The 17053-nt window shown below is 42.0% G+C and overlaps 1 protein-coding gene across 3 annotated transcripts in view; it reads right to left on the reverse strand.

The window, feature by feature from the left end:
• LOC130928910 (uncharacterized) overlaps window positions 1-15289 on the reverse strand; it is a 36477-nt gene extending 21188 nt beyond the window's left edge. For 2 of the 3 annotated variants that reach the window (XM_057855718.1, XM_057855717.1), the window contains exons 1-19: window positions 15143-15289; window positions 8115-9859; window positions 5587-5648; window positions 5225-5476; window positions 4727-5148; window positions 4252-4649; window positions 4047-4181; window positions 3622-3720; window positions 3512-3549; window positions 1937-3441; window positions 1826-1866; window positions 1621-1767; window positions 1419-1547; window positions 1302-1340; window positions 1109-1234; window positions 923-1046; window positions 681-845; window positions 404-600; window positions 189-326 (exon numbers count right to left, since the gene is read on the reverse strand). In XM_057855718.1, the coding sequence (XP_057711701.1) occupies window positions 189-326; window positions 404-600; window positions 681-845; window positions 923-1046; window positions 1109-1234; window positions 1302-1340; window positions 1419-1547; window positions 1621-1767; window positions 1826-1866; window positions 1937-3441; window positions 3512-3549; window positions 3622-3720; window positions 4047-4181; window positions 4252-4649; window positions 4727-5148; window positions 5225-5476; window positions 5587-5648; window positions 8115-9755 (5658 nt within the window). In that variant the 5' untranslated portion in view covers window positions 9756-9859; window positions 15143-15289. Of the gene's footprint in view, window positions 1-188; window positions 327-403; window positions 601-680; window positions 846-922; window positions 1047-1108; window positions 1235-1301; window positions 1341-1418; window positions 1548-1620; window positions 1768-1825; window positions 1867-1936; window positions 3442-3511; window positions 3550-3621; window positions 3721-4046; window positions 4182-4251; window positions 4650-4726; window positions 5149-5224; window positions 5477-5586; window positions 5649-5752; window positions 5886-8114; window positions 9860-15142 lie in introns of those variants that run through there. The other variant, XM_057855720.1, reaches the window with a different exon arrangement.
• Window positions 15290-17053: the final 1764 nt, after the last annotated feature.

Consider the following 17053-nt stretch of genomic DNA (forward strand, 5'->3'; position numbering starts at 1 on the left):
CTTTAAAATTCAAACAGTGTGATTTTCTGTTTTTTTTCCACATTCCGTCTCTCATGGTTGAGGTTTACCCATGTTGACAATTACAGGCCTCTCTTATGTTTTCAAGTAGGAGAACTTGCACAATTGGTGGTTGACTAAATACTTATTTGCCCACTGTACAGTATAGGTAACTTTGCCTGAGTGCATACCTCTGTGTTTTGAGCACACATGGGTTGCAGGACAAAGTGCAGCTCAAGACAATGGTTGTTCAGCCAAAATTTACGAACACCCAAGTGGTAGCGGACAAAGCGGCAACACGCATCCCAATCACTGAAATGCACAAAGGCCTGCAGAGAAAGGCCAGGACAGAAAGGTGCGATGGGTACTTCTGTCCAAACACTGTGCAACTCTCCAGTGTCCTCACCCTCCTTTGGAGCGGCAGCACAATCACATTGTAGTACAGAGACCGAAGATCCTTCTGAGAAAAATATGGCCACGCAAGCTTGGCTACGTCTTCGTGTTTGAATGAATCTTCAGGCAAATTGGTCAACATGATTGTTAGCGACGCACCAAGCTGCCTGGCCTCTTTAATGTCGCCTTCTTTTTTGACGGTCAGGAACTCTGCGAAAAGAAGACCAGGGTGGCATTGCTTACTCCTGACATTACAGGGGCATCTGGAACAGCGGGATCACGGCTCTCACTGGGGATTATGAACCATGGGGAAACGGTTAAGAACAAGTAGGGTTTTGTCCTCATTGTCAGGTAAAACGGGGACGAGGTAAATTCAGGAACGCCAAATGTACAGGTCTCAACAGTTGCACCGGCAAATGTCAAATCTGGCATGGCTTCTTTAGGAAACATTTGTCCTGGAGAGAGAAGTAAGTGTTCCCACCTTTATGCTTCATTTAAATTTTGACTGTGACTATCTTTCCTGAGAACTTACGTGTGAATGAAATGGCTCGAGGGGTGTCAAGCCTGTATATTTGATAGGCAGGACATTGATCGTGAAGCATGTACCAAACTCCTATGCGATCAGCAGATATTTCAGACTCAAATTCTACAAAGACCTGCAACAAACAATTTGAACATTCATGATTTCTGAAAGTAGCATTCCTACACAACAATTTACCTTGTTGTGGAGCGGCAGAAAATTTTTGACACCGCCAATTTTCCGCAAAGCTTCACGGAGACTCGCCGTCTCACTTGGTGTGATCCCTTTGATGAAGATGGTTCCTGGGCAGTCCTTCTCCACAGGCTGAGGGTCAGGTCAAAGTTAAAAAAGTCAAACACACGGTCATTACAATAATTACGGATTTACTTACAAAATTCGCCCAATTCATCACCCATTGATAGAAGCCTCTCTGGAATATAAACATCGGATTAACATCTAAATCAGTTGTAAGTCGCCCATACTAAGCCATTTTGTTTTGACTCTTTACCGGCCACATTGGGATTTTGTCTGTCAGGACACGCACTTCCAACTTCTGATCTTTAAGAGTTAGTTTATCGGTTTTACAGGCTTCTATGGCAGCAACCACTCCCTTCACTTCCATCAGCTCAACAAATGCCTGAGATCAAAGTTGTAAAATGAGACATGACAAAAGGCAATACAGCTTTCATATCTGGATTTGAAATCCCTACCATCCTTGAATGAGGAAAAACATAGATCTTGTCAGCTGAGGAATGAAAGCCAAACGGCTCGAATAACTGGATAATTTCTTGCACGCAGTAGCTGTGCTGATCAACGGGCAGGTTGAAGATGACCAGCTGTCTAGAATTTTCCAAAAACTGCAAAGACAAAATCATGACAACTTATCAACTGTCAAAGAGTCAGGCGACATCTTACTTTTTTACTATCGAGGTTGGTGAGTTCATCTCCGAGTACCGCTGCAACAGAACAGAATTGAGATTTTAGTATCAATCCCCTTACACATGTTGACAACATGTTAAGACTTGCCAATTTGGTCCGGAAGCAGAAATTCACACATCCTCTCCCCAATGGTTAGCGTGACATCAGAATTGTGCAGAGATTGACAAGCATTTATCCAGTAGCCTGCTGCTTCATCCTTCAACGCTAGATCAGCGTCACGGTTTTCCACCAGATCTATTGTTGCAGCCTCATCAAAGTTGAGTAAAGGTTCCGAAACACTCTTCAGAGGTACAACGGAGCTTTCTGGGGGTACAGCATCCTTTGCCAACCCTGCCGCATAGCCTTGTGAGGGTGCTGCTTTCGTTGTTATGGCTGCTTCAGTGACACATGTGGGAGGAGTCTCCCCTGCTATTGCCTTTTCAGAACTATGCTTGGACGCAGCTTCCTGCAACAGTGCTTCGTCAGAGGTACACAGGAGCATAGAATCTGTCGCAAGTGCAACTTCAGAACCACTGGTGGGTTTCAGATCCACACTAACTTCCTCGCAGGTGGGTTGTAACTTGGCCGCAACATTCTTCAGAGGTATGTTGGCGCTTTCTGGGGGTACAGCATCCTTTGCCAACCCTGCCGCATAGCCTTGTGAGAATGCCGCTTTCATCGTTATGGCTGCTTCAGTGACACATGTGGAAGGAGTCTCCCCTGCTATCGCCTTTTCAGAACTATGCTGGGGCAGAGCCTCCATAAACAGTGCTTCTTCAGAGGTACACAAGGGCATTGAATCTGTCGCAAGTGCGGCTTCAGAACCACTGGTGGGTTTCAGATCCACACTAACTTCCTCGCAGGTGAGGTTTAACTTGGCCGCAGCACTCTTCAGAGGTATGTCTGCGCTTTGTTTGGGTAACTCATCCTTTGCCAACCCTGCCCCACATCCTCTTGAGGTTGCCGCTTTCGTCGTTACGGTTTCTTCAGTGACACGTGTGAGAGGAGTATCCCCTGCTATTGCCTTTTCAGAACTATGCTGGGATGCAGCCTCCTGAAAGAGTGATTGTTCAGAGGTACATGAAGGCATCGAATCTGTCGAAAGTGCTGGTTCAGAACCACTGGCGTCTTTCAGATCCACACGAATGTCCTCGCAGATGGGATTTAACTTAGCCGCAGCATTCTTCAGAGATATATCGGCGCTTTGTTTGGGTAACGCATCCTTTGACAACCTGGGCCCATAGCCTTGTGAGGGTGCCACTTTCTTCTTTGCTGCTGCTTCAGTGACACATACGGGATTAATAACCTCTGCTATTGCCTTTTCCGAACTACGCTGGGGCGCAGCGTCCTGCAACATTGATTTTTCAGAGGAACACTGGGGCATCGATTCCGTCACAAGTGCTGCTTCAGAACCACTGGTGGGTTTCAGAGCCACATGAATGTCCTCACAGGTGGGGTTTAACTTGGCCATCTCAGGAACCTTTTGGACAGTCTTGGTTATCGGCTTGCTTGGGATGGTCTTTGCTTCAGTCTGAGCAGCAGGTGCAACAGAGGTACTTTTTGATGGTTGCGTCTTAGAGACTTTGTCCAGTGAAGGGGGATCTCTAAGAAAACTGAAATAGCGATATTATGACAGTTTCCAAATGATAAAGAGAGTCACAAGAGCAGTAATGTGTTACTTACCTCTGAGGGTTGTGCTTTTGTACACTGGAGATACCCTCCTACAACAGAACAGAAGCCGATTTTGATTTCTCTACAAGAAAACTACACAAATATGTGATCAAAAAGCCCACCTTTTCTTCCTTAACAGACACGGAAAAACCTTGAATTTTGATATTGCTTTCCTTCCGAATTTTGTCTGCATCTTCTTTTCTCTCAAAACACACAATTGCCTGGGCGAACACAAACACACACACAAACGGAGACCACGGTGATGACTCCCAAGTCAAGGTAGCACTGAACATGGTAACAATGCGCCTTGAACAATGTGTTCCAAATTATTATGCAGTCTTAATTTAAGAGAAAAGAAAATGTTTTTGTTTTTCTGTGAAACTAGTCCTTCTGAAATGGCGCATGTGTCCTTGAGGAACAGGAGGGTTTTAGTCCAGGAATTACGGTAAGTATTATTTTCCAAAAAGACTGAGACAAAAATTAAAAGGGCTCCCAAAAACAACACTGCTTTTAACCTGTGATTAAGAAACATAACATAGAAAACTACCTGATCTTTTTGGCGAAACAGGATGACGGATTTGGTTTTCCCGTACACCTCAACAGCAGTCACAAGTTCTTTGTAGGCGATAGGACGGATGACTCCATTCAGTATCACCATGGTTGGGACTGAGGTTTTGACTGACTGCAAAGGCAGACAAGACCACAACATTAGTTTGAAGCAAATCAGAAACCGGATCTAAATTTCGCCAAACCTTGCACCAAACGTCGGTCTTTGGAGAGGACAATTTCTGCTGGTCAGATGTTGTGTTGCCATCCACAGGCTTTTTGTTGGCTGAAGATGTGGAGGCTGTGGATGTTTCAGCAGGACTTTCTTTGGAAGAAGTTGACTTCATTTTGGCTAGTTCTCCCAACGAGGCAGGGGCCAGAGTTTTGGCTGTGGATGTTTCAGCAGGACTTTCTTTGGAAGAAGTTGACTTCATTTTGGCTAGTTCTCCCAATGAGGCGGGGGCCAGAGTTTTGGCTGTGGATGTTTCAGCAGGACTTTCTTTGGAAGAAGTTGACTTCATTTTGGCTAGTTCTCCCAACAAGGCGGGGGCCAGAGTTTTGGCCAAAGCCTCCAAGTCGGTCTGCTTTGACAAAGACTGGACAACTGGAGAAAAGACAAAGTTGCGAATTTGATTCATATGCTTTGTTGCTTCTCGTCTCCCCCGACATGATTGTCCCCACCTGGTGTTTTCATAAGTTGTTTTGCAAGTCTATCAGATTTGGTTGACGGCTCTTGGCTGTTCTGTGGCATAGCTCTCGGTTCACGGTTCCTCTTGTCGGGCGACCGTCTCTCTCGGCTTTTGTCAGCTTTGCTTGACAGCTCTTGGCTGTTCTGCGGCATAGCTCTCGGTCCACGGCTCCTCTTGTCGGGCGACCGTCTCTCTCGGCTTCTCTTGGGTGACGAGCGCCTATCGCGCCAGCTCCGTGGTGAGGACCTCCTCCGCGTGGAGGACCGCCTTTCGCCGCTCCTTCTCGAAGGCAAGTGTCCATCCTTGCTTCGCCGCGATGTGCGCCTCTCGTAGCTTCTCGAGCGAGAACGACTACAGTCGGGTGAATTTGAGGAATAAGAACGAGACCTGGATCTCGAGGAGTAGGAACGAGACCTGGAACATGAGCAGAATGGCAATTTTAAGCCAGAAAGAAAAAGGATTGGAAGAAAGAGTCAAAAATGGACAGCACCTGCGCTGGTATTTGGAGCTCACAGGCGATGGAGATCGGGTACTTCTCTTTGGCCTCTTATCTTTTCGAGCTTCTGCGCTGCAGCTGCGACGGCGTCGCGGTCGTGGTGTGACGGAGCGGGAAGATGACCGTGATCGGTAAGTTGAGCCAGATCCGTGATGATGTTTCTTACTTTGGACCTCTGGTGGGGGCACCTCATTGTTTGGTTTATCCTTGCAGGACTTCACCACCTTCCCATTCCATTCTGGATATCTAAATGGTATCATCAATGTAGGACCAAGTTTTACCAAACTACATTTTTAGATTTTGTTTAAAAAAAAAAGTCTTGTTTCTTTGTTTTCAGGACAAAAAAAAATACTGACTGCTGTCGGAGGACTTGGCGGTTTTCAAGGTGAGGGTTGGTGTTCTGGTGAGAGATCCAGTCCTGGCAGGCAAAACACAGCAATACATTAAAGGGCAGTCTGCTTCAGGCTTATCTTCAAACTATACAAACACTACAAGCTAATACTAGTAACTACTGGACTTTACATTTTCCTCCGGTTTCATATACAAAGATGCACACGCATTTTTCTTGCTGGAGCGCAACAACTCCAATAAATCCAAAGGTTCCCAGAGAAATTCATTTTGAATAAATGTCCATGGTGACTTGGATCTGCTACGCCTGGAGGAAAGATAAACAAATACCCAGGCAAGTCAATGCTTAAAGCAACAGTTGGTAGCTTTTTAGTTATGTATCACATATGGACACCCCTATGTTTGAACTTGGTGTTTGTTAAGAACAAACCGTAACAAGCACAGAAGTCAAATAACAGAACATCACTCGGGTTCTGATCGGAAGGGGGGCGTTCCTCCCAATCAGGCCCCTACAGGTCTCACTGTCATTGCCCACATGAGCGTCCCCCAGGAGAACTCCAAAAAGGGTCGGTACTCTGGGCTGCTGTTCGGTGCATCAGCACAAAAAACAGTCAGAACCCGGTCCCCCACCCAAAGGCGGAGGGAGGCTACCCTCTCATCTACCGGGTTAAACCCCAACGTCCTGGCGCCTTTTTCCTCTTGGAGATGCCTGTGTGGCAGCCGGGCAGGTTGTTTTTCGCATGGGGTTTTGGCAGTTGCTGTCAAATTTTCGGGATCAAAGCACAGTTCCGGCACCAAGTCTCTTACCGGAACGCCGTTCCGGCTCACTTTCACCCCTGCTGTTTGGTCTTATCAATGTCCCATCCCTAGTAAAAAGTGTACATGCAGGTTCATCTGTTATATCGTCCCTATCAATGTTGAGACCCAACCTACACCCTTGGCATGTACACACTGACTGGATCCTTCTCATTTGAACAGCTTAACCTTGTTGGTTTATATTAAAAGAGCCCTAATTAAGAGAAATTAGAAGCTAGAACCCAGCAGAGGGCCATATTAGCACAATAAACAATCTCCCCTCAAAAATGACTAGGCCGTATTCATAAACAACTGCAACAATTATTAATGCTTGTAAAAGTAATCATACAGTTGGCCCCTATTCGCTTATGCGTTACCACCCACCAGCATCCCCTACTAACAGATTTCGCTCATTACGTCGGAAAACCTTAGAGAGACAGCGAGAACCAAACGCCAAGTGGCAAAAAATTTTTGCCATGTGGCAAATTTTTTTTGCCATGTGGAATTTTTTTGCCATGTGGCATTTTTTTGGCCATATGGCAAAAAAAAAAGTTTTTGGCCATGTGGCAAATTTTTTTTTGCCGTGTGGCAAAATGTTTTGCCATGTCGCATTTTGTTGGCCACGTGGCAAACTTTTTTTGCCATGTGGCATTTTATTTTGCAAAGTGGCATAATGTTTTTGCCATGTGGCAAAAAATGTTGTCATGTGGCATTGTTTTTGCTGTGTGGCAAAAATGTTTTACCATGTGGCATTTTCTTTTGGTCATGTGACATTTTATTTTGCAATGTGGCATGTTTTTTCCATTGGCAATTTTTTTTGCCGTGTGACAAAAATGTTTTGCCATCTGGTATTTTTTGGCCATATGGCAAAAAAAATGCCATCTGGTATTTTTTGACCATGTGGCAAAAACAATTTGCCATGTGGCAAAAATGTTTTGCCGTGTGGCAAAAATGTTTTGCCATGTGGCAAAAAAATTTTGCCATGTGCCATTTTTCTTGCCATGTGGCAATTTTTTTGCCATTTGGCAAAATGTTTTTGCCATGTGGCATTTTTTTTGGTATATGGCAAAATGCATTTTGGTTTGTGTGTGGGGGGGTATATGGAATTTTTGGGGGTATATGGCTGTTTTGCAGGCCATAGACGTCCATGCCATTGATGGCTATGCACGTCCAAATTTTACATTCATTTTAAATGGCAGAAAAACGTGTGGTTGTGATTTTTGACCATACACTTTACATTAAAGCTTATCGACATTCAACTGGCACCAAAGTAAGGCTCTGCCATTGACGGCTACGCACGTCCAAATTTTTTCATTTATTTTAAATGGCAGAAAAACATATCTGACTTTGACTTTTGACCATACACTTTACTTTAGAGCTTATTGACATTCAACTGACACCCAAGTAAGGCTCTGCCATTGACGGCTATGCACGTCGAAATTATATATTCATTTTCATTGGCAGAAAAACATGTGGTTGTGTTTTTTGACCATACACTTTACATTAAAGCATATAGACATTCAACTGGCACCGAAGTAAGGCTCTGCCATTGACGGCTATGCACGTCCAAATTTTACATTCATTTTAAATGGCAGAAAAACATAACTTTAACCCATGAAAACCGCTGGTTAAACTCCAACAAAGTGGAACATTTACAACAGTGCAGGAAAGTGTATGCACAAAATGTGACAAGAAATGAGCAGCCATAAGAAACTAAACAAGAGTGGGGATGTTCACTCACCTTCATATGGACGCACTCTTTGTTACACAGTGAACACAAGTGTGGAAAGACCTTCGGCGTGGCTGCTGCATAGTCCAGCAACAGGACTGCAGCAGGCAAACCCTTGAAGACAGTCTTCTGCGTCGAATTCTGGTCATGTGCAATGCCAGAACTTGGACACAATGGACCTGCCCTCACGCTCAAATGCTGATCCTTGGCCGGATTTTGCTGTTTGGGTGGGTTCGGCAACAAAGGCAGGTTCTTGCTCGGTTGCTGCGGATTGCTCGGCGGCTGCTGCGTCTTCTTGACCTCAGGAGCTTTCTGTGTGCACACATCCTTCTGTGACTGTTCATCCTTGAAATTCTGCCTTTGTGAAGGTATCTGCAGCTTTTTGGAATTGTCGTCACCAGCTGGAGCTATGTTTTTAAACTGGTCACTGCTTCCCCTGGTTTCTGACGCTGATCGCGTGGTGCTTGGAAGAGACGATTCTCTTCCGAGCACCACGTGATCTGGCCTGCTGGAATTGGCACGACGTAGAATTGGTTGCAGGGCATGTGGTTTTGGCTTTAATATGGGCTTAGGTACAGGATGTACTTGTTGCAAATCACTGGATTTGGGGGCTTGATATTTACTGTCTCGAAGATCTGTGTTCTTTTTTGGTAAAGAGAAAGAAGGGGAAATGGACTGTACAATAGTTGGTTTGACCAGATCGTGACTTTTGGGAGAGGCAGATGTCAAGAAAGAACTGGGACTTGTCTTTTGATCCAAGCGAGAAGGTGCCGAGACAGAGCTTCTTCCCACCTGCTGCCCAAGGTCTTGACAGCAAGGTCTTTCCAAATCAGCCATTGTTGGTAGATTGTCACCCTCAGCTCTTTTTGCTCTGCCCTGAACATCCTCCTCTATCCTACTGAAATTGATGCTACTACTTGACTGGTAAGGAGTTGACGGGGTGTCCTTTGGACCTGTCGAACTGTCCCCACTAGCATGGCCTCGGTCGGGGCCCGGTTCAGGCGAGGGTTTGAAGCGATTGGCATCAGCAGCCATTTTCTTAAAGCGAATTTGGCGCAAGATGAAGGGCAAGGTCTTAGGGGTGACCTTCTCTTCGGGGTAAACGAAAAGATGTTGTAAGTCTTCCTTTTCAAGTCCAAATTTCAGAAGGATGTTGGTGGCCATTTCAGTCATATCATTGGGTGGAGGGGCCTCAGATGATCGGTCCGTGTCAGGCTCGCTGTAACGTAGGCCTGGAATGGAGCGGTCCGCCTTGCTAGACACAGCAAGCGAAGAACATTCTTCAGATGTTGATGGTTCATCACAGTTGGAGAAGGTGGCGACAGCGGAGGCTTGGCCATAATTGGACAAGGGACTGACAGAGCTTTCGCCTACATCAGAGTGTCTGTTAATGTCTTGGGAAGGCTTCGCTGTTGCACCCAAGGAGAGAAAGTCCTGCCCACGATCGTTTTGCTTTGAAGCATTGATGTCGTCACTGGTACTAACTCTTAGCCGGCAACTGTGCACAAACGCGGAAATCGCATCGCTGTCTGAAGCCTGTGAATGATCTGCAAAAGAGCTGAGGCCAAATCTTTCGCCAGAAAATGACTTATGGGGGTCCTTCTCAGTCTGAGTTCTTTGAGTCGAAAACGGGTCGTGTTGGTTGTGGGACATGGTTGCCCGTGGGCCAATCAGGAAAAAGCTTCCAGAAACCCACGCACTGTTTAGCGGGGGCTGCAGCAGGAGAACAGGTACAATGCTTGGATGTTAACGCAACCCTGGAAAAAGTTCAAAAACAAAACAATGTTATTTAAATGAGCTGAACTGCTGTTAGCTAGACGGAAACACTAACTTGGTAGCACAACCATTAGACAAAGTAACTGCGAACAACCGCTTCCAGTATCCATCAATGATTTTTTTTACAATGCTCTGCTGGAATTTTAGACCATTCTTCTTTGGCCAATTGCTCCAGGTCTCTGAGATTTTAAGGGTGCCATTTTCAGATCTCCACAGGTGCTCTATGGGATTCAAGTGTGGACTCATTGCTGGCCACTTTACAAGTCTCCAGTGTTCTTTCAAACCATTTTGCAGTGCTTTTTGAAGTGTGTTTTGACCTCAGAGGGAGACCCAAGTTTCTAGAATTTGTTGGTAGTCTTCAGACTTTATAACGCCATGCACACGGTCAAGGAGTCCAGTGCCAGAGTCAGCAAAGCAACCCCAAAACATCAGGGAATCTCCACCATGTTTGACTGTAGGGACCGTGTTTTTTTTTTTTTTTTTGAAGGCCTCGTTTTTTTCCCCTGTAAATTCTATGTTGATGCCTTTTCCCTAAAACGCTCTCCTTTTGTCTCGTCTGACCAGATAACATTCTTCCAAAACGTTTTTGGCTTTCTCAGGTAAGTTTTGGCAAATTCCAGCTTGGCTTTTTTAGGTCTCTGGGTCAGATGTGGGGTCTTCCTGAGTATCCTACCATAGAACCGTTAGCAAGCATGCTAACCACGCTTCCTTCTTGATGCTCTTTTTACAAGTTATTTGGGAAAAACTGATGTTTAATTTAGGACCGTCAAATATATCGCGTTAACGGGCGGTAATTTTTTAAATTCAGCACGTTAAAATATGGAACGCATTTAACGTATGCACGGAACGAACCACTCGTGCATTGCCGCAAACAGACTACAATGGCGCCGTTATATGTATATTGAGAGCTAAGAGGCAGCAAAAAGCGAGTGGACACAGGTATTCATTGGGGGGACGTGGGGGGAGAATGACAGGAGATTATCTTTTTCTTAACACGCTTCATTCAACACAACGCAGAACATATACCATTTGCAGCCACCACTGACAGTCATGGTTGCCCAACTTCCCATCAAGCATTTGGGCAGAACAGTTAAGTCGCTACAGTATCATTTACTGAAAGCTCAACAAAAATAATATTCCTAGCTCTCAATAAAAATAATGTTCACAAAAAGAAAAGCGCTCAATGCAAAGAGAACTGGCATTCCCAATCAAAATAGCTGTGCAAAATACACATAAAACTTTAGTCAAACTCTATTCAAACTTTTCGTTTAGCTCAACAAATACACTAGATGGCAATATTAAGTCACAACATACAAACTATCAGAGGTCTAGTACGTTGTGTTGAACGTAAGGTACAATGAACCTGGAAACTACGTCGTCAGTCGAGGGGCAAAACACACTATAAAAAGCTTGGCTAGATCGCTAATTAATTTAAAACTCGCCCTGGACACCTTGTGGTGTATTTCAATCACTACCTTACACAATGGCGAGCTGTTAGTTATTTTTTGATTGAAAATTTTACAAATTTTATTAAAACGAAAACATTAAAAGGGGTTTTAATTAGCGCTGTCAAAATTATTGCGGTAACGGGCGGTAATTAATTTTTTAAATTAATCACGTTAAAATATTTGACGCAATTAACGCACAAATGCCCCGCTCAAACAGATTAAAATGACAGCACAGTGAAATGTGTACTTGTTGTGTTTGTCGGAGTTTTATCGCCCTCTGCTGGCGCTTGGGTGCGGCTGATTTTATAGGCCTCAGCACCCATGAGCATTGTGTAAGTAATTATTGACATCAATAATGGCGGGCTACTAGTTTATTTTTGATTGAAATTTTTACAAATTTGATTTAAATGAAAACATTAAGAGGGGTTTTAATTTAAAAATTCTATAACTTGTACTAACATTTATCTTTTAAGAACTACAAGTCTTTCTATCCATGGATCGCTTTAAAAGAATGTTAATATTAATGCCATCTTGTTGATTTATTGTTATAATAAATACAGTACTTATGTACCATATGTTGAATGTATATATCCATCTTGTGTCTTATCTTTCCATTCCAACAATAATTTACAGAAAAATATGGCATATTTTATAGATGGTTTGAATTGCGATTAATTACGATTAATTAATTTTTAAGCTGTGATTAATTAGATTAAAAATTTCAATCGTTTGCCAGCTCTAGATTAATTTATAGGGCTATAGCGATAACAGTGTTTTTGACAACGGCGTTAGAGCATAATGGCGTTTCTAACTGCGCTATTTTTTTCAGTAAGGAGCAGGGGTGCTGTAAGTCACTCATAGCAGGGGGTGCTTAAGATCTTTTTGAGTTTTTCCCATCCAAATTTGTCATGCAAGAAATTCTAGCCACTTTCACTCCTGAGTATGCAACGATGCATGTTATGGGCAAAGAATTATCAACATGGCCATGGACGCAGAAGGCCTCAGAAAGTGACCTTGGATCGACTTCAAGCCACTGTTTATCTCTGCTTATCTCAGCAAAAATATGCAAGTTGTTTCAAGCAACAAGGCCATGAAAAGAAGAACTGAAACCAAACTGTTAATATCTGAGCATGAAGATAGCAGCTCTGTAACTGAAAAAAATAAGTGTTTCATGAGATTCAGGAACAAACCTTCAACTCTCGGTTTCAACACTTTTAATTAGGGCTGTCAAACGATTCAAATTTTTAATCGAGTTAATTACAGCTTAAAAATTAATTAATCGTAATTAATCGCAATTAAAACCATCTTTAAAATATGCCATATTTTTCTGTAAATTATTGTTGGAATGGAAAGATAAGACACAAGATGGATATATACATTCAACATACGGTATATAAGTACTGTATTTTTTTTAGTGCTGCAACGATTAATCGATTAACTCGAGTATTCGATTGGAAAAAAAATATACAAATTAAATTTTGTTGCGTCGAGTATTCGTTTAATTAAAGCGGCATTGTAATAGTTTATTTTGAAAGTGTTTGCATTTAGTTTTATTGATTAGGGTGGATACATTGCCCTCTGGTCTGCCTCTTTTCACATGGCTGAATCCAACTGCTCCCTGTTAAGACCAACGTAAGCTATTGTTTTTTAATGCATTCAAAATTTAGTTTATAGGTATATTTAGCCGTTTTTTGTGGGTATATGTGTCCGAACCATTTGTTAAGAGCATTGTAAAAAAAAAAATTAAAAAATAAAAAACTTTATCATTTTATAGCATTTAAGCTAGTGGACATTTTCTATGTAAGTAATCCAATTGTTCTTATGTTGTACATAGATTCTCATTTTTAAAAAAAACAATACCGTTTGAGCCTCAGCTCAGGTAATTTAATTTTTCATGTTCCTTATCCGATTACTCGATTATTCGAACTAACTAGTCCATCGATTAATCGACTACTAAAATATTCGATAGCTGCAGCCCTAATTTGTTTATTATAACAATAAATCAACAAGATGGCATTAACATTATTAACATTCTGTTAAAGATTCTATATATAACATTTCTATAACTTGTACAATCATTTATCTTTTAAGAACTACGTCTTTCTATCCAATGTTAATAATGTTAATGCCATCTTGTTGATTTATTGTTATAATAAAAAAATACAGTACTTATGTACCGTATGTTGAATGTTTATACGGGGTGGCGTGGCTCAGTGGTAGAGTAGTTGTCCCCCAACCCAGAGGTTGTGGGTTCGATTCTTCGCCCTGATGAACTCGCCTAAGTATCCTTGGGCAAGATACTGAACCCCACGTTGCTCCTGGTGCTGCGTCACCAGTAGGTGAATGGCGAGATAGTGTAAAGCGCCTTGAAAGGTGGAAAAGCGCTATATAAGTATAACACCATTTACCACCAACACCATATCCATCTTGTGTCTTATCTTTCCATTACAACAATAATTTACAGAAAAATATGGCATATTTTATAGATGGTTTTAATTGCGATTAATTACGATTAATTTTTAAGCTGTAATTAACTCGATTAAAAATTTTAATAGTTTGACAGCCCTATTTTAAACCTTTCAAAATGGAGTCAGTACAGAGAGTTAAGACTAAGGTCAACGTGCGGAGTTTGGCCTTTTGGCCGGAATGTCGGGGTCCCGCCAGCCCGGGTTGTTGGAGCTACGCCAGCGCGGGTTCGGCTGGCGCGATTCCAGCAGTCTGATGCCTTCACTACTTGCACTTTTACTTGAGTAATTTTATTTTGAAGTAACACTACTCTTACTTGAGTCAAATTTTTGGCTACTCTACCCACCTTTGATCAATTTCGAGTGATTTCGTCACTCGCAGTCCTTCTGTCTCCTAACTCCAGCAGCTGATGGGGCGTACCAACTCTCTTAATAACATTGGGGTGTCCCAACAACTAGCTTAAACTTAGCACAAATGAAGGACACCCCTTTTTTTTGCAATAAATGGGGGGCTGCGTGACGTTATTATTGAAAATTAATATCTCAATTTCTCAAAAACAAAAGCAGCAGAAAATATTTTTTTTACAGCACAAATGTAGCACAAAGGATTCACACAATTTTTAGCCATTTTTAATCAAAATGGGGGACTGGTTGACCTCAGACTGGCTAATAAAAGAATTGTTAATATCTCAAAAACAATGGCAGCACAAACAAATTACATCATTTTTCTATAAATCTGCGTCTGATCAGAGGCCAACTTTACAGAGGTATATCCTATTGTGATATTAAATAGCCCATATCGTGATAGAGGATTATTCCCATATCGCACACCACTACTGTGTATAGTAATTGGGAGCCTGCCATATTTGAAAAAGCTCGGTTCACACATTTCCTTTGTCTTAACATGTAATTGGCTGAACTTTAAATCTCTAGTTCCCCTTATTTCCTAACAACTTTTAATGATCTTAGTGTCATTCTAAAGGATTCCTTCAGATCTGCGACAATTTTGTCCGCTGGGAATTTGGAAAATTATGCCCACGTACCTAGATGCTGCGCTTTAAATCGTGTTGAATGTAAATAAACGCTATAAATGTGTCCGTGGAGTATTTCATAGCGATGTAATACATGAAGAACGAGTACTGTTATAGGCACTTTTAACACATGTTGCAGATCAAGTAGAAATACAAGCCCGACAAAAATAATCCACAGACGAAAAATCACACCACAGAATAAACAAGTAGTGTTACAGCAAATATGGCTTTTTTTTCTGCAACAGCTCGCGCAAGAAACAACACAGCAGTGTCGGAAATATAATAATGCGATATGTAATAAATGGTTTACGTGGGTTTACCTTTGCTCAACAGAAGTGAAACTAAACGCGTTCTTCGCTTTAACTACGTAGTCGCTTGAAGTTGCCAGAAACGGAAGTTTGCGGCCGTCTTCTTCCGCAAAATAAAATTCAAGCAAATAACTTTAATTAATGAAAAAACAAAAAGCCTAATGCCTGATAGAAATACGTTGTCTGTATATATTTTTTTGACTTTAAAATTGACATTTTTTTAATAAAAGAAATCATAGGCGGAGTTTGACTTTTGGGGTAGGGGGGGGCACAACATGTTGATGGCATAGGCGGAGTTAAAGGGGGGTCCAGTGGGCGAGGCCCCCTCTGTTGGCCGAAAAGTTTCATTGCATTTAATTGACTTTCTTACATATTGAGTTTAAAATTACGAGTTTTCTGGTAAAATATTGCCTATAAAAGTCGAAAACACTAAAACAAACAACAAGAATGATTGAAATGAAAAATAGAGATTTTATAATGGGTCAAAATTATTTTTTCCAACCTATCATGTGACTAGCACCTTAGACGGTCATTTGCTTTGCTTAGCCAAAACCACCCGGGGACCAAAAAAGCAAGATGGATTTACGTAATTCTTTCAAACCTAAGCTTTCAAAAGCGACAACAATTACTGAGCAAGAACCAAAGATTGAAAATATGGAGCATGAAACGCCAGAAACCACAGTTAAAATGGTGAGCAGAGTTTCAATTTGCCCCATTAAGGACGCTAATTGTTCAACAGAGCCACCACCGGTGTCTTGCTAATGTAGTTACCCCCATCAAAAATTGTATCCCCTGGCCGCAGGAGCGCACACATACACATTAGTTATAAGTTATGTCGACTTAATTAATTGAAGCCACACAAAAAAAAACACAGTTATATATTGATTGGGGAAAATATTACATTATGCCTTTGTGATGTATGAACTTCTATTGTTTTTTACCTTGAGTTTCATAGTTAGGAGGGAATATCATGAGATAACTTGTTTTGATTGTTTCTTACACGGCTGGGTTCCATAGTTAGGAGGGAATCTCACGAGATAACTTGTTTTGCACTCATAATATTTACCGTGGGAACACAACATCTGGTACCGGACGGCACAACCTGGGAACCACGCAAAATTGGACGCCCCCGTGTGGCACGTTACTACAAAAACCGGGCATTTCCGGGCGACCACTGAGGTCCGCCAGCAGGTTACGTAACGTAGCGCGCGGGATTCTGGGATTGACAAACTCAAATCTAGCGTCATCGTTATCCTTGCTATTCTTGTTTTTCATGCTTGTTGCTTGCTCTTGTGGGATTGTAATCAATAAATCTTATTTATTCTGCATTTTCTAATCAATAAACATTGTCTATTGAGCAAAAGTGTGCCTGTTACTGATTCACCGAGAACCTGGAAATTTCAGAAAACATATATTTTGGACATCAACATTTATTAAACTGGAGAAAACGGGACTTGAATTTCTGCAATAACAGTTATAGGTCATCCTATGAATAAAACAGTAAAGCAATGCCTTATTTTACGTTACATATTTTATGTTTTTTTTTGTTTTGTTTTGTTTTGATGGACGGGCCATGTTTTAAAACCTCGTAGATAACTAACCAAAACATGGAAATCAAGCAAAAATCAATGCAGCACAGTGGCTCTGCCCAGGGGATACAATTTTTGACAGGGGTAACTACATTGGCACGACACCAGCATGCCTACTATATTCAATGGATGACCATCTTTGCAAAATGTATAACTGTCCTTAGCAGCCTTATATAGAATTCCCCTCAAGTATAATGGGAAACAACAAAAAAAACACCTCATTTTCAACTTATTATTATAAATATTCTTGGAAGTTAATTTTATTGTTTACACTGCATTTCGGGGTCATCAACATCTTGTGCCCCCCTGCCCCAAAAGTCAAACTCCGCCTATG

This window comes from Corythoichthys intestinalis, chromosome 13, assembly GCF_030265065.1.
Source record: "Corythoichthys intestinalis isolate RoL2023-P3 chromosome 13, ASM3026506v1, whole genome shotgun sequence".
In the NCBI taxonomy this organism is placed as follows: domain Eukaryota; kingdom Metazoa; phylum Chordata; class Actinopteri; order Syngnathiformes; family Syngnathidae; genus Corythoichthys; species Corythoichthys intestinalis.